The sequence below is a fragment of the Phascolarctos cinereus genome, unplaced genomic scaffold (assembly GCF_003287225.1).
Source record: "Phascolarctos cinereus isolate Bilbo 61053 unplaced genomic scaffold, phaCin_HiC Scaffold_4;HRSCAF=312, whole genome shotgun sequence".
Lineage (NCBI taxonomy): Eukaryota > Metazoa > Chordata > Mammalia > Diprotodontia > Phascolarctidae > Phascolarctos > Phascolarctos cinereus.
In genome coordinates, this window is record NW_027555847.1 from 174,588,580 (window position 1) to 174,613,230 (window position 24,651).

The following is a 24,651-nucleotide window of genomic DNA, read 5'->3' on the forward strand; positions in this document are numbered from 1 at the left end:
GGTGGCTGCAGGAAGCATTTCAGTACCCAGAGACTGAGAGAGGGCCAAGATAGGGTACCAGAAAGAGATCCCAAGAGATCCCTAAGCAAGCACCAGGTATAGGAATTGGGCCCACCTGCAACTCTGTTGCTTGCCACTTAGGGCTGTGTCACATATCCCAGGTGGAGAGGAGAGCTCTCAACTTTTGGCCCTGTGAACAGCTTCCAAGAAATACACTGTAGTTGTGTGGCCTCTGATCCCTGGAGCTCAAGTCTTAGAACAAAGGGAAGCGGAACCCAAAGACCATTTTAGCAGGCCAGTAGTGACTGAGTCTAGCAGCAGTCTGCTGAAACTCCCAACCAATGGGGCAGCTAGGTGGCACACAGGATAGAGCACTGGCCCTGGATTTAGGAGGACCTGAGTTCAAATCTGGCCTGAGACACATAACACTTACTAGCTGTGTGACCCTGGGCAAGTCACTTAACCCCACTGCCTAGCCAAAAAGGAAAAAAGAAAAAGAAGGAAACTCCCAATCAGAAACAGGATGAAAGACCTGAACCTGAGTCAGGAACCTGTACACCTCAGACCAGGAGGGCAGTGAACAGACCTTTCCCCTAGGAAATACTTCCACTTTGGGAGCATTGGAAACTTACAGGGATCCAGCCAGACCTTTGAAAACAGCAGGAAGACATGAGGAAAAAATTCAGACCAGAGATCCTCCTCATCCTGAAGTGTGCAGAGCCCAATATTAACATAAAATCTAACAAAATAGAATCCAAACATATGAGGCACTATCTAAATATAAAAAGATGTAGCTCAAGTCATGGCTAGATGTGATCTGTGATCTGCTATATCTTTGCAGAGAACAGGAGAATTGTGCCTGCACCCCCAGCAACCTAGATCTAAGGAGGGGCAAGTAGTAGCCAGGACTTTAGAGAGTATGGCTAATCTTCAGTGTCCAAGAAAGGTACTGGACTAGAATTATCTGTCATCCCTCAAATACCTCTTGTCTAGGGGTATACAATGAAACCTTCTTCTCTAATTACTGGTATGGCCTTTAGTTTATACTCACCAGCTTAGCCTTTCTCCACCAAACAATGATTTCATCAAATTCCACCCCAAATAGCAAATAATGAGTAAACTCATTTATCTAAGCTGAACAACAAACAAAATTGTAAAAGTCCTACAGAGAGAGAGAAAGCATCTCATCCAAGGGAGGTCCTCTCTCAGTAGTTTCTAAACTTGAAAGCTCTGGAGATCAAGGAAAATGATGAGATCAGCTTTCCATATAAGGCTACAACTCTGATAGTTCCAGTTCACTATTCAAATGTGTCTCTTGGCTGCCCTCTTGAAGATCCTCTCACCAAATGTCTCTCCTCCCAAGTGTCTTAGCAACCAACTCAAATAAATCCCTTATAGCAGGTACACTGCCTCCCATTCAGCATTCTCTCAGCCAATCAGGTATCATGTCTCCTTCTACATACACAGCACAGGATTGTCTTTTTAGGGCACTGCCCAATTATGTTATTCATAATTAGCCACTTCCATAGAATCTTGGAGTTAGAAATGTCCTCAAGAAGTTACAATATCTAACACTGACATACCAGAAAGGCAGTATGATATAATTGAAAGAATGCTGGACTTGGAGTCAGAACACCTATATTTATTGGGTGTTGCTGTGGTGATGACTCTTCTTGGTGAGGATCCAAAGGATGTCAAAAGTTTCCACATAGGGAAACAGAATTTGTGAGACTCTGGGAAGTTGTATGACCCTGAGTGAAATCTTATGAGAGGATGAAGGGAGGTAAGAGATCTGTATATGTATGCATGGGTCTCATGTCCTCTTCCTTCTCTTGACTTTGAGAATCAAACATCTTGCCTTCTAGGTAAGTTCCAGAACCTGGTATGGGGAGTGGGATTGCTAGGCTATGACAGTTTGAGATCAAGACTCAGTCTGTCTGTGGCTGGAACCAATACAGAAGGAGCCAAGATCATAACCAAGGTTCCCCTGCAGGCAAAACGTTTGAGATAAGTGCTGCTTAGGAAAGTCATACCCAGGAATGGAGGCTAGACTAGAGTAACTGAGATTGGCAGGTATTGAGGAATCTAGAAGTCAGTGAAGTGGAGAGGTCTGTTTCTCACTCCACTTCTCACCCCTTTCCCTTAATTCTATGCCCTAATGGGATCCCAGATGTGCAGTCTATTCCTTTGGTCACTCTGTGATTGAGTGGGATATTTTGGTACTGTTCCCCTGAACTCTGAAAGTTCTGGGAGGCTAAACAGGAGTTATTTGGAAGACAGTTGGAAATGAATGGCTCCCTGTAGGAGCACTTAACATTTTTCCCCTTTTATTTTTGCTATGTTCAATAAACTTGTGTATAGTGAGTCCCTATGTCCTGTAGATTTGTGGGATTGTTGACTGAGAGCAGGAGATTCCACATCCAGGAAAGAGGAACATATTTAGCCACAGATTCCATATTTCTGATATTTTGAGCTCTATTCCTTATCATACCCTTGTTATAGTATGAACTAGCCTACCTACAGCTTGGTGGCTGTGGAAGTGGAGGAAAAAGCTAGGAATAGCCTAGGCAGTAGGCTGAAGGCAGCTAGGTGGCGTAGTGGATAGAGTGCTTGGCCTGGAGTCAGGAAGACTCATCTTTTTAAGTTTAAATCTAGCCTCATATACTTACTAGCTGTGTGACCCTGGCAAGTCACTTAACTTTTTGCTTCAGTTTCTTCATTTGGAGAAGAAAATGGCAAGCCATTTCAGTATCTTTGCCAAAAAAAAAATTTAAAAAACAAAAAACAAATGGGTTCATGAAGAGTTAGACATGACTGAAAAAGAGGAACGAACAAATAATAGGCTGAGCGCCCTCTTGTGGCAAAGGAGATACTACAAACATTTGTTTCATACTACACCATAACAGGGCAGATAGGTGGTGGGGAAGGTAGGTGATGGATGGATAGAGTGTTTGGCCTGGAGTCAGAAAGACCCATCTTTCTGGGTTCAAATCTGGCTTCAGACACTTAATAACTGTGTGCCCCTGGGCAAGTCACTTAACCCTGTTTGCCTCAGTTTCCTCCTCTGTTAAATGAGCTGAAGGAGGAAATGGCAAAACACTGCAGTATCTCTGCCAAGAAAACCCCAAATACAGTCAGGAAGAGTCAGATATAACTGAAATGACTGAACAACAACAATCACACCTGGGCCAGAAAGGTCACTCAAGGAGGACACTACAAAACTTATTCTGCACATCATCTCCCAACCCAGATAATTAATATATAGTATACCATACTGCCTTTCGCTACACACTGCCATTCTCCAGCCAGACTTAAAGAAGGAAGTAAAAGCAGCTGATGGGTCTAGAGTCAGGAAAACCTGAGTTCAAATCCAGTCTCAAACAGTTCCTAGCTGTCAATTGACTGACAAAATAGATCCACTGGAAAAGAAAATGGTAAGCCAGTCTTTGCCAAGAATACCCCAAATAGGGTCACAAATGGTTGGACACTACTGAAACAAATGAACAACAAAGAAGGCAGTACACAAGTCAATTTGGGAGGCTCCTTTTACTTGTGTGCCAAGGGTCATATGTGCCAAGGGTAATATGGTATATCCATAAACTGTTACATATGCTTGAAGCTAAGCTAATTATGTGACCTTAGGCAAGTCACAACCTCTCTCTGAGACTGTTTCTTCATCTGGAAAATGGGAACAATATTTACACAAAGAGACATTATAGCATAGTGTATAGAGAATTAGTCTTGAAGTTAGGAAACGTTCAAGTCTTGCTTCTGACACACAGTAGCTAGGTGAGACAGAGCAAGTTACTTAATGTCTCTGTCTCTGTCTCTCTCAGTGCCTCCAGGTAACTAAGATTATAAATTGTTTCCAATGTGCATCAGCCCACTGATTTTCCTCAGTGGGAAGCTCCCTGGATTTCTTCAAATCCCAGCTAAAAACCCAATCTTTTTGAGCAGAACCAGGTAAAAAATTTGTACAATAACAACAATGCTGTAAAGACAAATAAGTTTGAAAGTTTTAAGAACTCCAATCAACACGTTTCCTAGTTCCAGAGTATTCATGATAAAAACATGCTACCTACCTCCTATTAGAGAGGTGATAGACTTCAGTGCAGACTGAAGCATGAAGTATACACATATTTGTACTGGTTTGTTTTTTCTTGCTTTCTCAATGAGTGGAGGAGGGGCACTTGAGAGGGAGAGAATTCAGATCTGAAAATAAAACTGAATTTTTTTTAAAAAAGTCCATATTCTAAAGGAAGCCTTTCCCAATTCCATTTAATTCTGGCGCCTTCCCTCTGTTGATTATCTCTGATTTATTCTGTCTATATCTTGTTTGTACATAGTTGTTTGCCTGTTGTCTCCACTGTTAAACTGTGAGCTTCCTGAGAGAAGAGACTTTTGTTTGGCCTTTCTTTGTATCTCCAGTGCTTAGCACACTGTTTGACGCTTCTTAGGTAATAAATGTACTCTGACAAAAGAAATCATTCGATCTATCTCATAGAGTTGTTGTGATGGGAGCATTTTAAACCTCTACATTAATGTGAATTATAATTTACTGATTATTTTCATTATTCCATTTAATCCTAACATTCCTGAGAGGTAGGTTTAGGGATTTTATTTGACAAATGAAAAAAAAAGAAAAACTGAGACTTGCGTAAGGCTACACAGCTAAGAAATGCAGCTAAGACTGGGTTATTTTGATACAACAGTCTTTCTAAAATTATAAACTTTCTAGTTGGTCCAGTACCTTTTCTTGAGCTTACATTATCTTTAATGACTAGAATGTTCTCAGTGAATGAAAGGGGAAAGTCATTGTATATGGAATTTAGCCCACCATGAACATTCAACTAGGAAAGGATATTTTGTAAATAAAAGATGTTGGCAGGTTCCACTGACTTCATCTGGGCCAGTGGTTCTAAAGTGTGGTCCAGGGATTCCTGGTGGTCCCTCAGACCCTTTTGAGGGTTCTGCAAGGTCAAAACTAGTTGCATAATAATGCTAAGACATCTTTATTTCTAAAACAGTATTAATAGATATAATCCTCATAAATAAAAGTTCTTTGGGGGGAGGGTTCAATTTTTTAAAGGTCCTGAGACCAAAAAAGTTTAAGAAGCACTGATCTCCACTACTAATCTTTCTTTTACAGATAATACCCAAAAGCTTTGTTTATTCCAAGGACTGAGAAGAGACTTTCTGAATAGGAGAGTACAGTTCTGACCTCCTCTTTCCTTCTCCCCTCTCCCCTTTAACTTGAGAGCATCATGCCCTACCAAGAATTTTGCACTCATGGGATTCCAGATTGCTATGGAGCACAAAAATTGTAAATAACTGGAGTTGGGATCCTTCTAGTTGGTGCCTGAGTCCCCAAATAATGTAATTCTCCCTCAAATTTTCCAGTTCAGGACAGCCCTGATGGTGCCTTAGTTTCCACATCAGAATACAAGCAATGACACTTTTCTGGTTTAGGGTTACTTTTGTTGTTGTTTTCAAATTTTATTGATCTATTTTTTGTTTTTATCATTTATTTCCAAATGTATCCCTTCTCTGTCATTAACTCTCTCTCCTACCCACCTACCTATGCTTTGTAATAATTGTTTTTTGTTTTTAAATAACAAAAAGCCTAGTCAGCAAAACGGAACAACACATCATGGGGTTTTAGGCAACGTCTCACATCCTCCTACGGCCCCATCTCCGCAAAAAAGGGAGAGATGCGTTTTCTCAAGTCATCTGGAGATCCAAGCTTGGTCATTATGATTACGCTGCGTTCAATTTCCGGGGGTTTGGGGGGAGGGGGCGTGTTTTCCAATCGTTACGCATTGAGCGATTTAAACACCCGGGCCTCAGTTTCCTTATCTGTAAAATGAGGGGGTTAGATTCCCCTGATGTAATCACTGTGCATTGGGCAAGTCACTTAAACACCCTGAGCCTCAGTTTCCTCAACTGAACAACGAGAAGGCTGGCCCTGGCCTCGTCTGGATCTGGGCAGTTGTTCCGGTTTTGCTATCTTGACTCGGTTCAGGGAAGTGGCTTCGTACCAGTCGCTCCTAGAAGGGAAGAACGGCCTCCACTCGGCACCTCCCGCCCTCGCCTCCTCTCGCCGTCCCGCCCTCAGCCTCCATCCCACCCACGGGATCGTGCCCGTGGGCCCAATCAGAAACGGAAGCGCCTGGCCGCACCAGGGTGGGGTGGGGGGCCAGCTGAGGCTACCCACGCGCTCGCGCCCCGGAACATCGCATTCTCTCCGAGGCTCGCGCTCGTGGCTCCTCGGATCGGCCGGGAGCACGTGGAAGGGGAGGAGGTTAGCGAGTCAACTTCCGAGTTCGGGCCGCGACGAGCCGAGCACCACTTCCGGGGCAAACAGTCGTGTAGCTCAGCTGTTCCCATGGCGGCCCCGTTGCTCCACACGCGGCTTCCCGGAGACGGGGCCGCCGCCGCCACCGCCGCGCCAGCCCCGGGCTCCGCCGTCAAGGCTCCGGGGGCTTCGAGGACGGGGTAAGTGGCTGGAGCCGCTGTCTTTCCCGCTTGGGGGATGGGAGGGGGTGGCCCGCTAGGCCTGGATCGGGAGCGTCGGGGTGGGTGGCGGGGAGGTCCGTGTAGGGCGCGGAGCCGAGCCGGACTGGACGCGCGGGTGAAACGGGAGCCTTTGACGGGGAGACTTGGGATTGGTGAGGGGGCTGGGGGGCTCCGGAGCCGGGGGCTAGGGGCTGTGAGTCGCTTCCGGAGTTCCTCTCCTCCCAGGCGCGGGGAGGGGGTCCGGGCCTTCTCTAGCCCCTAACGCCCGGGGTCTGACCGGTCCTGGTGACTGTTCTCCCCGCATCAACGTCCGACCCCCGAAAAGGCCAGTGATCCCTCTTGAATCAAAAGGCATTGATTAAGCGCCTTCTGTATCCCGGTCACTGTGCTGGGCGCTGGGGATACAAAGATGAAAGAAATAGACCCTCTTCCCTCCACGAACTTAGAGTCTCTCGCGGGAGGCAGCATACACAAGTATACACACATGTATATGTTACAAGTACACACACGTATATATGTACGTTAATATTGAGCATTATGAAGGAATTACATTGTCCACGATGTTTCATAAATAGTGTTTCAGCTTGACTTCTGTGCATGAAAATGGAAAATGTTGTTATGTCAGTATTTGCTGTGCCACAGTATTTAATATAGGGCAGCTGGGTGGTGAGGTGTGGGCGTCCGGGACTCAAGAAACCTCATCTTCCTGAGTTCAAATACAGCCTCAGACACTTTCTAGCCGACCCTGGGCAAATTACTGAACCCTGTTTGCCTCAGTTTCCTCATCTGTAAAATGAACTGGAGAAGGAAATGGCAAATCACTCTACTATCTTTGCCTGGAAAACGAAGAGTAGCACATGACAGAACAACAACAGAAAGTATTTAATATGCACAGTGTTTAAGCCAGAAGCTCACTGATGTTCTATATAGAACTTAATGTTTGAACAGTTGTCACTGAAACTATCATACTATTTATTAATAAAGTCATACCTTATCTACAGAATATACATATATGTAAACTTGTATATGCTGTCCCACCAGAGAGATTCTAAGCTTGTTTATGTGTTTCTGTATATATGTGTATTCACATATATATGATAGCAACTGTACTTGTGATTTAATCCACATAGAGAACTTCCCAGATGAAAATTCAGTGCTTAGCACAGTACCTGGAATATAGTAGGGGCATAAAAAATATTGATTGATTGAAATTTCCCCTCCACCAATGCAAGTTGGTACTTTTTCTATAATTCAGTCTTGGAGAGTTATCTAGAGGTTAAATGACTTGAAAAGAGTCACACAGCCAGTATGTTTCAGAGGCAGAACTGGAACTCAAGTCTTCTGCTTCCAAAGCCGGCTCTCTCTTTGTTCCCTAAGCCACATTACCTCTCACAACATATACCCACACCCCACTTTGGGGAGGAGAGGAGGGAAGGGTAAGGCTAGTGGGTGGGTTAGGGGGCAATCATGAAAAAGCTTCATGTAGAAAGTGACTTTTGATCTGAGTTTTGAAGGAAACTATGGATTCCAGGGAAACTAGGGATAGAGAGTCATGGGTGTGAAAGGAATGCATTTCAAACATAGTGGACAGCCTGTATGGAGGTACTGAATGTTTTATGAGGAACGGCCATAAAAAATAACCAGTAAGAAGTCCTGTTAGGTTAGATTGTAAAGTGTGGAGAGGGGAATAATGTAATAAATCTGGAAAGTTTGGGTCCAGGTTGTGAAGGGTTTTAAATACTAAACAAATATTTGTGTTTGATTAGAGACAAAGTAATAAGATAATGAGTTTTTTGAGTAGGGAGTGGCATGGTCAGACACAATTACACTGTAGGAAAATCACTTTGGCACCTTTGTGGAGGTCAGTATGTGTTAAAGGAGGATTAAGACTTGAGGCAAGAAGACCAGTTAGGTGGATACTGCAACGTTCCAGGCAAGAGGTGATGAACTAGGGTGGTACCTTGTGAGTAAATTGACAAAGCTTGAGAGGGATAGGAAAAGAAATTTCATTAGTATAGGGAGGAAATTCCCTCTGCTAATGCAGTCTGCCCTCTCTTTGCAACTTAAAAGAGTTGATTTAGAGCTGTGAGAGGTTAACTGACTTGCCCAGAGTCGCAGCCAGTATGTTTCAGAGGTAGGATCTGAGCACAGGTCTTCTGGCATCAGGGCTCTGTCATTATCCATTTGGCCATAAGAGTTTCTTCAAATCACTTTCCAGCACTTATTATAGTTCTGTGTCTCCACCCATTACTAAATTGTATGAGCTTCTTGAGGCCTGGGACTCTGTACCTCCCTCTTATATCCTTAATGTTTTCAGCACTAAGGATGTTGAGGAAAATGTTAATTGAATTTGAATGACTACCTAGATGTTTTCTGCACAGAAAGTACAACAGGGTTTCTTTTTCTTTAAAAGAATGTATTCCTTACAAAAAGAATTAAATTTTTTAAAATTTTGAATGACTTCCATTTTTGTTTTCTTTCTTTAAATTGCTTCTTGTTTTATTTGTTTTTACGTTAGCAGTTTGGAACTATAAAACTGCATATCTTTTGATCCAGCAAATATCACTACTAGGTCTGTATCCCAGAGGGGTCATAAAAAAGGGAAAAGGACCCACAAGTACAAAATATTTTTAGCAGCTCTGTTTGTTGTGGCAAAGAATTGGAATTTGAGGGGATGCCATCAATTGGGGAATAGCTGAACAAGTTGTGGTATATGAATGTAATGGAATACTATTTTGCTATAAGAAATGATGAGCAGGATGGTTTCAGAAAAACCTGGGAAGACTGACATGTACTGATGCTGAGTGAAGTGAGCAGAACCAGAACATTATACACAGTAACAGCAACATTGTGGAATGGCCAGCTTTGATAGACTTAGCTCTTCTCAGCAATACAATGATCTAACACAATTCTAAAATAACTATAGAGTCTGAGTGCAGATTAAAGCATTATGTTTTCATTTTTTTCCCTTTCTCATGGTTTTTCCCTTTGTTAGGATTCTTCTTTCACAACGTGACTAATGTGGAAATACATTTAACATGATCGTACATATATAACCTTAAAAAAAATTAGGTTTTATTTAATGAGGAAGAGAAATTAATGAAAATGCTTTGGCTTTTTAATGGGCTGCATTGTTCTCTATTTCAGTGCCTTAATGTCTTGGGGTTTTGCTTTTTAGAATATCAGATATGCTTGCCTTGGAGAAGGACTTCCTCAGTTCTCCACCAAAAAAAACTGTTCGGTTCGGTGGGACTGTGACAGACATCTTGCTAAAATACAAAAAGGTAAAAAAGTTTGTGGCATTTTAATTTGGGCTTCTTTCAGGTTACCTCAGCTACAAACAGGCAGTTTCTGTGATGGCTGCATTTTTAGTTGACATTCTGTCTAGTGTAACATTTATGTTAAAGTATCATATCAGTAGTCAAACTAGACTATATCAATTTTTTTAAATTTCTCTAGAATTTTTTTATATCAAGATAATACCTGGCAGCTATGAATTGGAAAACAGGCCAGTTCTTTGCTTGAATTAAGCCATTTATTAATGCAAAGTATTTACTTTACCAGAAGGATTTTAAATCTGCGGTCCATGGATAGATTTCAGGGAATCTGTGAACTTGGGTGGGTAAAAAATTACATCTTTATTTTTATTAACCTTTAATTTCCTTTGTATTAGTAGGTATTTTATTTTATTAATTTAAAAACATTTTGAGGAGTCCATAGTTTTTATCAAAGGAGTCCATGACACACAAAAGCGTTACAAACCTGTATTTCAGCAGAATCCTTTCAGGTCTTTAGATGTGAACAAATTCCATAAATTACCTTGTTGGAGGTGAGGTTTTTTCTTTTAATTTGTTTGAAAGTGGTACCATTCTTAACAGAAAGGAGAAGCAATAGAAGATGGGTAGGAAAGCGCTATAATTTTTAACCTCTTTCTGAATTTGAGCTTCACATAGTTTTATTGCAAATTTTGTAAATGTGAAGAATGTAAGATATACCCATATTCAAATAAATGTTTAAAAGCCAAAGATATCATCTGGGTATTTGGAGGATCACATGTAACTTTTAAAATATGGTGTCTGCCATATTTTGGTAGGGGACAATCAATTCTCCCCTTCATTCATAATAGGGCATTGAATTAACCATAATAGTGTTTTTATAAACCAATCAATTCTGAGGATGGTATGAATATTATTATATTACATCAGATTCTTTGGTAGGAAACTGTAAGTATAATCTTTCCCTCTCTTTTTTCTATTTAAGGGTGATACAAATGATTTTGAGTTGCTGAAGCATCAATTATCAGATCCAGACATAAAGGTAAGATAGTTTATGAGATTTGTTTAAATCTGGAGTAATAAAATAGTTTACTGATCATTAAACCCTTCCTTTGGTCTCTCTCAATTCAAATTGGATCTACAGGCTGCTGTGAGAGTAATATTCATAAGTCACAACTCTAATCATGTTGTTCCCTTGCTAAAAAATTTCAGTGGGTTTTTTTTTAAAGGCAGTTAAGGTTAAGTGACTTGCCCAGGGTCACACAGCTAGTAAGTGTCAAGTGTTTGGTCTGAGGCTGAATTTGAACTCAGGTCCTCCAGATTTTAGGGCTGGTGCTCTATCCACTTCGCCACCTAGCTGCCGCTTCAGTGGTTCTTTCTTCATTGCCTTTTGAATAGTCTAAACTAATTCAAGTTCCTTAAAAGCTCAAACCTATTTTGTTATAACAATAATAATCATATTTACATAGTGCTTTAAGATTAGCAAGACATTTTATATCCTTCCGTTCCTCTTCATACGTTCAGTGCATTAGCTAAATATGTCTTCTACTCTAGCCAAACCATCATGGTTAAGATTCCTCAAACTTGTTTTTCTTTTTCCTGCTTGGATTCCTTTTTCTTCTTGAGCTTTCTATACTTGAAATGCATTCATGTCCTATCTCCATATTTTGAACTCCATCCAATCCTTCAGGACCTAGTTCAGGTACCATTTCCTTCATGAAGTCTTCCCTGACTTCCTGATGGAATTTCTGACTCCTGTTATGGATCCCTTTGGATATGTTTTTCATCATATGACATTTAATGTTTAGGTCAGGTATCTATTTTGAGCTTATTGTGGCATATAGTATAAGATGTTCAATTCAGACTCATTTCTGACAAACTGCTTTCAGTTTTTCTGGGAGTTCTTGTTAGATCAGGAGTTCTTAAGTAATTTATGTTCTCAGGTTCATTGGACTTTTGTTACCCTTGAGATTTTTGATCTTTTGTCCTCCAACTGAGTTTTGTTATGTTTCTGTCTTGCTCTATGAAGTAGCTTCTTAGTATGATTGGTATTATGTTAAATCTAAAATAATTTAATATCATTTATTATAGAGGCATGACACAACCATGAGCACTAAATATCTCTCTCTCTAGTTAAATTTCTTTAAAGAATGTTTGATTTTGATTAAATTAAACAAATTAATAAATTAACAAATAAAATTGAAACATTTTTGCACAAACAAAACCAATTCAGCTAAAATTAGAAGAGAAGCAGGTAAATGGGGGGGGGAAATCTTTGCAATAAGTTTCTCAGATATGTCTCTTTTCTAGGATTAATAGAGAAATGAGTCAGATTTATAAGAGCAAGAGCCATTCCTCAATTGATAAATGGTCAAAGGGCCCAAAACAGGCAGTTTTCAGAAAAAGAAATATAACTTGTCATTAGCCATGTGAAAAATGTACTCTAAATCACTAATCATTTGAGAAATGCAAATTAAAACAATTAGCTATTCTGGAAAGCAGTTTTCAGGAAAAATGAACTTTTTGAGGGCAGTGCCTTCAGAACCTAGCATAGTATCTTGTACATAATAGATGCTTAATTTTTATTAAAAAATTAGTATTTTTATAATTATGAAAGTTGTGTCCATTTTTTAAAACTGCTAAAATATTCCTTTGATATTATGAAGTTAGGGTTTGTTTTGGAGGCATTTGAGCTCCTTAGTATAGTTTTTGAATACAGCATTAGTCTCAAGTAAGTGAACTAATAATGAAGACAAACTTATGGATTCAGTTCACATATAGGACAGTTAGGTTCACAAAGAATCTCTGTTCCCCAGACAGCCTCCATAATTCCAGCTAGCCATGTCCCCAGTGTGTGATTGCAAGGTTGCTTTGAATTTAAAAGGCAGGATCAAATAATGGGTTATTATCTTTTTTGTATTTTGACAACACCTAATAATTTAACCGACCTTCACTTGTCTACCTTCCTTTCCCATCCTCTTTCCTATGATGTTAACTCTCAGGAAATATCAAGTAGCGAAGGAGGAATGCCATGGAGAGAGAGCCAGATTTGCATTCAGAGGACCTAAGACATAATTCTAATTTGCTACTTCATATGTGGTCTTAGAGGAGTCATGTAACCCTCTTTGGGCCTTAGTTTCCTCGGGAATATAACAAATGGTCTCTAAAGCTCCTTCCAGTTCAAAATCTATGATCCTAAATCATAGAGCCAAACCTTAGCTAGACTATTCCAAGAAAGAGATGGAGATTTTGAACAGTTAATTAATAGTCTGTACATGTTTATTGAGTACCTACTATGTGCAAGGCTTTGGGGACATAATTAAATCTTTGATTCAAGATTCTGAACATCACTTAATCATTAATAATGCATTACATGCAAATATAGGAAGTATGAAAGTTGGCCTATATTTGTAACTACACTACTTCAGTACACGCCCTTGAAATATATTGTGGGGGAGGGGATTGTCCCTGTTATTCTCTTTTCTTGGAATGTGCCTCTGTTTCTAAAAGTGGACCATAGAAAAATATTTGTGAAACTGGTTCTAATATTAGCATGTTTTGTGTACAAATTTGAATTCAGAGAAAAATGTAAGCAGGTTGCTTCTTAGAATATTTATTTGAGATTGCAGCAATTTTTGCATTGCATATTGTAGACACATAAATAATTAATGAGTTAAAATGTGGTACTTTCTGCCACTTAATTATGGACAAATGTAAACAGAATCCTAATCAACTTTCTTAGAAATCAAAACTATTTGTATTGGGTTTTTTTTTAATTGAAAAACTTGCACTCTCTTCTCCCTTTCCCCTCAATAAGCTAATGTTGCTCATTATTTAAATAAAGATTTGTATAATATCTGAATTGCTGATTTCTTTGCTGTTGAATTTTCTGATTTGTTTGTTAAAAAATCAGTGACTGTGAGAGGAATTTGTTTTTTAAAATTATATAAATTCAAATACAGGAAAAATAGCTGTGATAGAGATGCTTACCTGAGAATCTTCCTTACCCTTTTTATAATAAACTGGAAAATGTTAGTGTCATTTCTCTTTGCCAGTCTCTAAATTTAATGGGAACTTGTTCCTAATTCATTAATATTTTTACTCTAAGATATGGCTATGTCCCTACCTTACGCTTCATTATGTTATTTCATACTAATTTAGGAATTTAAGGTTTCAGAAATATTTTTTCTTAATTAGAGAGAAATTTTTATTTGTTGAATTTCAGGATGCTCAGATTATTAACTGGCTATTAGAGTTTCGAAATTCAGTCACATACTTGACAAAAGACTTTGAACAGCTCATCAGCATTTTATTGGTAAGTATTATCTGGACATTGACTTCAGCGACTAGTAATTTGATCCTTAAAAGAGATATGAACCAACATGACTAACATAGAAATCTGTTTTACATGATTTCATACGTATAACCTGTATCAAATTGATTTCATTCTCAATAAGTGGGGGAGGAAAGAGAGAGAATTTGGAACTCAAAATTTTAAATACAGAATGTTAAAAATTGTTTTTACATATAATTAGGAGAAAAAAATAAAATATTAAATAAAAGAGATACGAACCTTGGATGAACTAAATGCCATTTTCCCCTTCTTCCAACTAGAAATTGCCATGGCTGGAAAGGAGCCAAGAAGTGTTGGAGGAATATTTGGCTTTTCTTGGAAATCTTGTTTCAGCGCAGACTGTCTATCTTAGACCATGTCTCAGCATGATTGTTTCTCATTTTATACCTTGTAAGTATATACTTTCTCCTTACCTCAATTTTCCTTTTATGCCTTGTTATTTCTTGTAAAATCATCTTAGATAAACTTTAAGACATTACTCACATCTTTAAAATTAATAGTCACTGAATATTTCAGTGTATGTTTTGGCTACAGTACTGGGTTAGAGTATTAGCCTCAGGGGAGGTACTATGGTGTAGTAGATTGACGGCCTTAAGGTTAGGAATATCAGCTATCAAATCATTTCTCAGACATGTATTAGCTATGAGACCATGGGCAAGTTACCTTCTCATCTGCTCTGTATATATCTTGTATGTTGCTAATTATTTTCGTATTTGTTTTCTCCCATTGGAATGTGAACTTGAGGACAGGGATTTGTACCCCTGACTTTTCTTTGTATCCTCACCTTTTTGTCCAGTTAGCACTTGATAAATGCTTGTTGATTGATTTGACTTCTCAGTGCCCCAGGCAACTTTCTAAGACTATCAGTTATAGTTACTGGATTAAGGGAGGAAATTTCTGCATTGAGAGTTGAAATCACAACACAATATCCTCTTCTTCTACCACCATCTCTTCCCCTAAAAACAAGCCTGTGTTTCACGACAGTTCGTTACTGTGAAATTTTTTGAACTGTCTTAAGTTTCTTATATTCATGTACCATAATTTGTTTTGTTCTTCAGTCAATGGTATTTATTTTGTTTCAGATTCTTTTGTTATTACAAAAAATGCTGCCATGATTATTTTGGTATACATGGGACCTTTTGCTCTTTGACCTTTTAGGGGTATATGCCTGGTAGTAGGATCTCTAATTCTAAAGGACGTGGACATTTTAATCACTTTTTTTAAAAATTGTAGTTGCAAAATGCTTTCCAGAATATCAACTTTTCCCTTTAAAGCTGATTTTTGACTGGAAAAAAGTTAACATCATTGACAGTAAACAAATATTGAATGTTAACTAAAGACTTTGAGGTGGCTCAGAGGTCATTGAAATGACTCCTCAAGGAAATAAAGGTGTCTGGTTAAAGTTTCTTTAAGAAACTTAGGTGACTCAAATCATTACTAAAAAGTCCTTCTAAGTTTTAACAGTAATAAAATTGAGTCATATTTATGGTACCCTAAAATTATATTTCTTATGCATACATATATGAGGCCCTTATGTAATCACTCTCTCTGTGTTTTATGTATATATAAACACACACGTAGAAATAGAGAATATACCCATTTTTAAGACTAAGCATAAGTATATAGATTGTTTTTGTGATATTGTTAGACTTATGTGATGTCCTTGACCTAGAATGTGACCTCTTTCATGTTAGAAAATGCAATTTGCTTTCTGTTAAAAAGTTTCCCAAAATGAATTTGAATGAAAGAGAAACTCTTTGGTGTTTTCAAAAGAAATAATTGAAATGTGGCAGAAATAATTTAAGTAAAATGGTGAATGAGTATGAGAAAGAAAGAGTTATTTGAATCCAAGGATAGTGTTCAAATTCGATAATAGTAAACTTATGAGTTGCTATTTTACATTGAAGTACAAAGCCCCATGTGCAGTGAAGGTAGTATCCAATTTGTGAAAGAGTTGTGTTCCGAAAGTTAGTTTCTAAGTCATTTATTTGGTTTTTTGTTTGTGTTTTTTTGTTTTTGTTTTTTACTTTTAGGCAGTTGGGGTTACATTACTTGCCCAGGATCACACAGCTAGTGTCAAGTGTTTGGTCTGAGGCCGGATTTGAACTCAGGTCCTCTTGACTTCAGGGCTGGTGCTCTAATCCATTGCATCACCTAGCTGCACCCTTTAAGTCATTTATTTGAAACAGCCTACTTTTCGCCTTGGAAACAATGTTCTATATTGTGGTTACATTTCCATGGTGAGGCACAAAAGTCATAATGTAGCCAAAGTAACAAACCAGTCTGATTTCTGAGTCCTAGGGGTCAGGAGTTGTACAAAGAATAAGAAGCGTTTCCCTCCCCCATTTATTGAGTCTACAGCTGGCCCTAGTTATAGTTTTGAAATAAGTAAAGTGCTGTTTTCCACTTCTTTTTCTGTTCCTTGCTCTATGTGTTGTTGTCCCCTCAATCTTCATTGTTTCTTCATGTTTTCCTAAGCACTCCTACTTTGGGAGGGTGGGTAAGTGCTACCTCTTAAACTTTTCACGCTCCAGAATTATTTAACTCTTCTTCTCAATCAAAATTCCTATTCTTTCAGTTTAGATGAGGTTGAGGTTGGCTAGATATTAGGAAGGCAGTTTTATTAAACTAATTCATGTTGAGGTGTGGTTTTCAGCCAGTCCAATCGCTAACTGGCTGTTCAGTCTAAATAAGATAAACATTTTCAAGTCGTGTGGGAGAAATATTTTTGATTCAGCTTCCTACTGGTGGCTCTGTGTAAAGCTCTGTGACATTTCATAATTCATAAAAGGATTCACAAAGAGCAAAGCAGTACTTATTCAATTCAGCCTGCAGTTATTAAGTACTTACTATGGGCAAAACACTGTGTTTAATCACTAAAAGATACAAAAATAAATAATGGCAAAATTCTTGCTCTCCAAAGAACTTGCAATCTATTCATCTTTATCTGTTATTAGATGAAGGACAGGAGGCCACCACTTGAGTCCCCATACACATAGCTGTCTTTCACATCTTTTCTCCACTTAAGATTCACTTAAATTTTCACTTCTTATTCCTTAATAGCTCTCAAGTCAGCAGTGACGTGGAATGGAGAGAGAGAGAGAGAGAGAGAGAGAATTATGAGCAGTTATTTATAAATGGAAGTGTCTTATATGTTGGAAACTACTTGTGTGTTAACTACTTGTATATTGTTGTTAATATACTTTATAGTAAACTACAAAGTAGTTTGAAGGGCTTTTACATTCTGAGAAAATGTCAATATATTAGTTTAACTGAATGCTAGGGTTTTTTTTAATTTCTAGCTTAAAAAGAGCTTTTATAAAAAGCTTTTTTTCCATTTTATTTTGTAATATATGACCTTGTCCAAGCAGCTGTGTCAAGGCAATAGAAAAAAATAACAGACCACTTTAAAATTATTTTCCTAACAGCTCGAGTAATCATCAAGGAAGGTGATACGACTATATCAGATTCGGATGATGAAGATGAGAGTAAGTCCTAAAATACAATTAAAGTTGAAGACAAATAACAAAACCCAAACCTTTTAGACTGAGTAACATGAGATAAATGGTATTAGAAATTCCAAGGTTTGATTTATTCCTGGAAGTAAAGTAGTAGGCTTTGATGATCTGTCTGATAGGATCTTATATTCTCTTTAACTTACATATTGAATTAGTGAGGTAACTGAGATTTATTTGCGGTATTATGAATGGAAAACTGGTTGTGTTCATGTACATTTGATCTCCCTTTGGAAGTAGTTTAGAATACCTATTTGACTAGATTCTATGGTAGCTTCAAACACATAGTTTTATTTTCTTACTTGACCCTATCATTTCCGGTCCATTACCTAATACTAGGATAATAGAAATAGATTCTTGACTTTCCTGGGCCTGAGTTTTCTCACCTGTAAAAAGTCAGGGAGTTGGACTGGGACCTCTGCAGACCCTTCCAGTCCTAACATTCTAGTCCTGTGTTTCTGTAGTTCTGGCCAGGCCTTGTAATATTTATACTCTCCCCATGTTCTCCTAGAATTTTTGCATTTCTCTCCATATACATTAGATTATAAATTCCTTGAAGGAATCAACTATCTTTTGCCACTTTTTGTATTCCTCACCTTAATAAATGTTAATTGATAAATTGATTGAAAAGTCTACTCCCTCCTCCCTATTAGCCTCTTTTTACTTCCAGGCAGTGATCTTTCCTTTGAATTTTTTAGGCCCAGTACATTCCCCTTATTGGATTTGAACTCTTTGGACTTGTAGGGATTATATCACTTTTCCCCTTTGTGTCTTGTAGCACCTATCACAATGTTACACACAGATTAGGTGCTTAATAAGTAAATATTTGTTAAGCTGAACAGGTATTATTTTGTTCTCACTCTTTGTAGATCTTCCTGCAAATTTTGATACATGTCATAGAGCCTTACAATTAATAGCAAGATATGTCCCCTCGTGAGTATATTTTCTTCTTTTCTTATTTTTAAAAATTGTGGCATTTTATTCTTTTTAAGAGCTCAGTAGACAATTATTATAGCTAATGATTGAATCAAAGCATGCTTTTAAACTTTATTTTTAAAGGGGAGGGGCAGCTAGGTGGTACAGTGGATAGAGCATCAGCCCTGAAGTCAGGAGGACCTGAGTTCAAATCTGGCCTCAGACCAAACACTTGAAACTTATTAGCTGTGTGACCCTGGGCAAGTCACTTAACTTCAATTGCCTAGAAAAAACAAAACCAAAAAAACCTACTTTGTTTATTTCAGTGTAAGTAGTTTTTTATGCTCAGCATATGTTCTAATTTTGCTTTCACTTTTTTGTTTCACTTAATATAAGAATGTGTGGTGTTTCATGTTTCTCAAGTCCAAACTAGTTTTAGAGTTGAAAATTGAAAGGTTATACAGTATAATGATGCTATTTACCAATTTAAGAAAAAAAATCTTTTAGCATTTTTTGGGAATTGTATGAATTTCCATCTGAAATTTCATAATACTCACCTGTTTCCGTTTATTTTCAGCACACTTGTTATCCCTATCAAGCAGCAAATGTATTAGCCAACAGAGTAAATGTTCACATTTTTCATAATTATAAATAAGGGACTCAAAAATATTTGTATAATTTTCTCTAATGTTTCATGCTTGGTAATTCTAGTATTACTACTTATTAACTTGATTTGACCTGAAGTATTACTTAAACTCATTGAGGAAAATGAAAACTCTTAAGAGGTAAATGATTTACCTCTTTATTTAATGGACTCCAGAGTTACCATGTTTTCTATTTTTAAGGCAAGGTAGTAAGCATTTATTAAGTTCTTATTATGTGCAGGCACTGTGCTAATTATTGGGATACAAATAAAAAGAAAGATAGCCCCTGCCCTTGAAGAGCTTACATTTTAATTGGGGGAAGAAAACACTTGAAAGAGAGAAAAATTGTGTTTGTGTGGGAGGGGGAGGTAAAGTCCAGAAATTGGGAAGCAGAGCCTCAGAGCTGGGAGCAGAGGTGAAGGTTGGGCCCCTCTCCCAAAGAGAGGCCCCAATAGGAACTCACTAAGGGAAATAAGGACCAGTTTGACAGGGGACATTCCAGGGTAAGAATATTGCAGGGTCCAGTGGATGTTCCAGACTGAGAAGGCCTCAGGCACTGGGAGATGTTGCAGCATGAGGTACAACTGAGGCGTAGTGGCAAAGGCCAAAAGAGTCACAGGCAGAGCTGGGAGGAGAAGGTCTGTTTTTCATTATGAACCTCTCAACAAAGATAAACAAAATATGGATTAAAACTTAGCTCAATAAAAATATACAATATGAATTGAGAGCATTTTAGATGAAAGAATGTAAGCTACTCTGTCCCATTCCCTTTTCCATCAGTATATAATTAATAAAGAATTATTTTTATAGTTGTAGGCAGTGTTATACCAATTTTGTTTTCTTGATTTACATCATTTCCTCTATGTCTGGAAATCTTTTTTTCTAGAATATTACAAACCTTTTTTTGATAAAGCAGTTAAATGGGCAGGATGGATTTTTAAATTTGGGGAGGAAATTATATACTTATATCCCTGTGCTCCCTGGAATTAAGACTAGAAATTCCAGCTCATGGAGTTTGAAATTAATGATGATAATTTTTTTTTTTACTAATCTTGACTGTTTGTTTTCTTACAGTACACCATGGTTTCTTATGCCAATACTTGTGGAAAAATTTCCTTTTATTCGAAAATCAGAAAGGATTTTGGTAAGATTCCTTTGCATAGCAGTATGGTAGAGAAACTCAGCATTTTGTGAGATTTAATTCTGCATGTTTTATTTGCTTAAAACTACTTACTTTGTTATGGTAATAATCTTAGCCTAAGGCTCCTACAGTCCTTTCCTAGCATCATTTTGACTAAGGATAAAAATTCTAATTATCTTCCTTATTACTTATAAATCAGGGTCAGTATCTTTGAGATGTTTTTAGAGGATGTTTATTACATTTAGAGATGTTTATTACAGATACTGATTATTAAAAGTTGCTACACATTGAGGTTGTTAGTGTACATTAGCAATGTTGTGTACATTAGCTAATTGCCTGCTGCTTTGAGAGTATTGTGTCAGGGACTAGGGGACATAGCAGGTGTGTGTAAGATATCCTCTGTCCTCAAGGAGCTTAAAATATAGCAGAGAGACAAGATAACAGAGGTCAAAGTCCAGTTAGACCAAAGGAGAAATACATAAGGCTAGAAAGGTAGAACATGGTAGATTATAAAAGGCCTTGGATGCCAGGTAGCAGAATTTGACCATGATTCAATAGCAATAGACAACAGAGATTTTTGACATGGAAGTGACACAACTTTATTGTTAGCTGGTATAGGTAAATCCTGATAAGATTGCAAATGGTTTTCTCTGAAATAATTAAGGGGATCAGTATGGCATTTTCTTTTGTTTGTAAGTTTTATGTGTACTCTCCTACTATATTTACAAATATGCTTCCTACATTTTTATAGTTCACTTCTTAAATCTTGGAAATTAATAGGAGTATTAGTTGTTTAATTAGACTGATGTGAAGTGCGGATTTACTTATTCAGGCTTCTTAATGCTTTTTATTTTTTAGGAATGCTATGTCCATAATCTGCTAAGGATTAGTGTATATTTTCCAACCTTGCGACCTGAAATTTTGGAACTTGTTGTTGAAAAGCTACTCAAGATGGATGTAAGTGCTGAACAATCTATCATTAAAATTAGTTGCTAGCAATCTTATGCTTTTCAGTGTAGTATAATAATACCCCTTGTTGCAAACAGAGGGTTGATTAAATCACCCCTAAGTATTTGCTCAGCCAAGAACATTTTAGTGCCTAGTATACTGCTATGTGCCACAGAAGTCATATTCTAATATTATACTTTGGTGTGAAAGAGACCTTGGTTTCTTGAAGATTATCCAAAACTAAAAGGTTTGGCAGGTCTTGCCAAGCTACAGAGGCTTCAGATGAAGGGCTCAATGTCTTTTGTCCAAAGAACAGCTTGGCTAAGTAGAAGGCACATAGCACCAGAGAGGTCCTTAAATTTCATCACCTTGTAGCTAATCAAAAGCATAGCCATTTTTAGAGAAAGAACTCTTGTTCCATAAGTAGTGATAAATGAGAGCTAATGTGGCATGATGTATAGAGGACTGGCTCTGTACTCTTGGCAAGTCATTTAAACATCTCAGTGCCTCAGGCAGTTCTCTTACAGTTTAAAAATCATTGCTAATCTGCATTGGTAGAAGACATATTACTGGGAGTACTTTATACTCTGAAGTCATAGGTCTGGAATAAAAAAGGTAGTGACAACTATGAAGAATTCAGAGAAATGTAGAAAGATTGGTATGAACTCATGTAGGGTGAAGAATGTGGAACCAAAGGAATGATACACTAAAAAATCATGTACAAATGACAACAGTGTAAATGAAATCAACTACAAAAATATACAACCTGTCTTTTTTTTTTTTGCTAGGCAGTGGGGTTAAGTGACTTGCCCAGGGTCACACAGCTAGTAAGTGTTACGTGTCTGAGGCCAGATTTGAACTCAGGTCCTGAATCCAGGGCCGGTGCTCTATTCACAGTGCCACCTAGTTGCCCCCTCACAACCTATCTTTTTTAAAACACTAAGCCACAAAAATGGAAAGTGTCATGAATGTGCATTGCAGTCACTCATTTAGATAGTTTGATTTAACTTTTTTTCAATGGGAAGATCTACAGGGGTGGGGAAGTTCAAGGGGGGATTGCTGAGAAGTGACTTGATGGGCCAAAGCAAAATATAACAGCAACCTAAAACCATCTATTGAGTCTGTGTTCCTGCCCCACTGAAAGCAGATCCTTTGGGTATCTAGGTGCACAGTGTATAGAATACTAGACCAGTATTCACAAAGTCCTGAGTTCAGATGTGGCCTTAGTCACTTACTCTTATGATCCTGGCCTAGTCTCTCAACCTGTGTGCCTTAGATTTATCATCTGTAAAATGGGGATAATAATACTTCCCAGGGTTGTTAGACTCAAATGAAATATTTGTAAGATGTTTTGTAAACCTTAAAGCCCTATATAAATGCTAGCTACTAGTACCATCACCACCACCACCACCACCACCACCACCACCACTACTACTACTATTACTACTACTACTACTACTACTACTTATTTTGTGGGAACTCAATTACTACTAATTGAACTGAACCAACGGGTTTGATTTATATAGATTTGGAGTGTAAGGGTGTTTAATGTGAATGCTATGAAGTGTACTAACTTAAATATGTCTTAGAAAAGGCTCTTGTGTTGAAATACAGCAATATTTTAAGAAAGTTTTATGTACTTTATTTTTTCTTCATTTGTAACGTAGGTGAGTGCATCACGACAAAATGTTGAAGATGCAGAGGATGCAGAGGAAACGGCTGTTCAAACTAATAATGGGACAGATACAGTAGAAAGATTATTTAATATGGTCAGTCTGTATTACTAAAATGAAACTTAAAATATAAGCTGTCAGATGAAAGTATTTGTATAGATTCTCTCTCATGGTGTTGATGGAAAAAACTAGTTAATGATCTCTTGAGTTAAAACAGCATAGTCTGTTTTACAAGCAGTTCCTTATTACATACAAATATAGCTCTGGCTAGCTTACTGCTTTTGCCAGCTATTATTACCTGTTAACAGATCAACTATGTTTTTCTTTAAATTTGAGTGCAAAATTGTATGTTTAAATTTAACTACTGCTGCTCCAGTCTGGGAGAGGATTTTGTTCTGGAACCAGTAACAGTTTATGGTAAAGCACATAAATTGCTTTTACTATTGTTTCAAATAATTTAGAACATGTATAATTTACTTGGTTTGAATACTTGTATCCATGCAGACTACAACATCTTCCATATCTTAGTTTCCATTAGTTACTGTATATAAAATATTTTTCACTTGGTGGTCAGCTTTCTGTTGAAGAGTCTCTCAGTACCTAATTAGCCTGACCCCAAAATGATGGCTGTTACTGAGCTTGTGTTCAGCTTTTTCAGCTTGAACTGTTGGAGCTCACATTTTACTTGCATAACTTTTGAGAACCCAATGTCATCTCTCTATCATGAGACATTAGACTAGGACTTGTAGTGGAGATTACTTCTATCTTATACATTACTTAATTTAGCATAGGGTTTTTTTTTCTTTCTTGATTTTTGTGGAATACTTGATTGCATTCCATTTAACAGGATGAAGATGAAGAGACTAAAGATGAAACAAAAGATATTTCTGGAAAGAGCGATCAAATGGCACATCCAGTAGCTGAACGTTTAGATATTCTTTTGTCCTTACTCTTTTCCTACATAAAAGATGTCTGCTATAAAAACGGTAATAGAAAAAGATATCCCAACATTATATATGCATAGAGGTTGGTCATTTTTATCTAGAGATTTGAATTATTTTGAAACTGCTTGATATTTTTTCATGATAGTATAATAGCCTTGACTTAGTGCCTTAGCTGTGATGAACATATCACGGAAAGCCCTAATCTATAAACATTACCTAGATCTGTCATCACTAAACTACACTTGTACATGAGAGTGAACCCTCATATTGATGAAACAGAAGCCTGTGCTGTTTGTCAATACTGTGTTTTTGTCAAAGGTCTCTTTTCTGCATTTCTTTATATAATCACATAATTTTGGGGTTTTTTTAATGTGATTAATTATGGTAATTTTTCCCTAGTGTTGTACTTGGTATAAATCCAACATTGTCATAGTAATTTATTATATACATTTTGCTAGAGTTTAACAAATATTTTGTTTTAGTATTTATTAATGATATTAACATACAGCTCTTTTTCTGAATATTGTCTTTTAGATAGAGTAAATACGGGTAGGTGAAAATAAACTGGCATTGTTATTCATGACTGTTAGGAGTCATAGGTAATTTGTCTTATTGATTGTAGTCTAATTGATGAGGATGTATTTCTTAATATTGAAAATTATGTACTTTGCCTTTTTCAAATTTTTTTATTCTCAGTTTTTCCTTTTAATTATCTTTTGAAGGTGA

General features: G+C 37.5%; 1 protein-coding gene across 2 annotated transcripts in view; it reads left to right on the forward strand.

The window, feature by feature from the left end:
• Positions 1 to 6,330: 6,330 nt before the first annotated feature.
• Positions 6,331 to 24,651, forward strand: part of RRN3 (RNA polymerase I transcription factor RRN3) — a 29,245-nt gene continuing 10,924 nt past the window's right edge. Inside the window, exons 1-11 of one of the 2 annotated variants that reach the window (XM_078152791.1) lie at positions 6,331 to 6,495; positions 9,695 to 9,800; positions 10,777 to 10,833; positions 14,017 to 14,106; positions 14,406 to 14,535; positions 17,574 to 17,633; positions 18,530 to 18,593; positions 20,294 to 20,363; positions 21,219 to 21,317; positions 22,976 to 23,077; positions 23,829 to 23,967. In XM_078152791.1, the coding sequence (XP_078008917.1) occupies positions 6,386 to 6,495; positions 9,695 to 9,800; positions 10,777 to 10,833; positions 14,017 to 14,106; positions 14,406 to 14,535; positions 17,574 to 17,633; positions 18,530 to 18,593; positions 20,294 to 20,363; positions 21,219 to 21,317; positions 22,976 to 23,077; positions 23,829 to 23,967 (1,027 nt within the window). In that variant the 5' untranslated portion in view covers positions 6,331 to 6,385. The remainder of the gene's footprint in view (positions 6,496 to 9,694; positions 9,801 to 10,776; positions 10,834 to 14,016; positions 14,107 to 14,405; positions 14,536 to 17,573; positions 17,634 to 18,529; positions 18,594 to 20,293; positions 20,364 to 21,218; positions 21,318 to 22,975; positions 23,078 to 23,828; positions 23,968 to 24,651) is intronic. The other variant, XM_021001846.2, reaches the window with a different exon arrangement.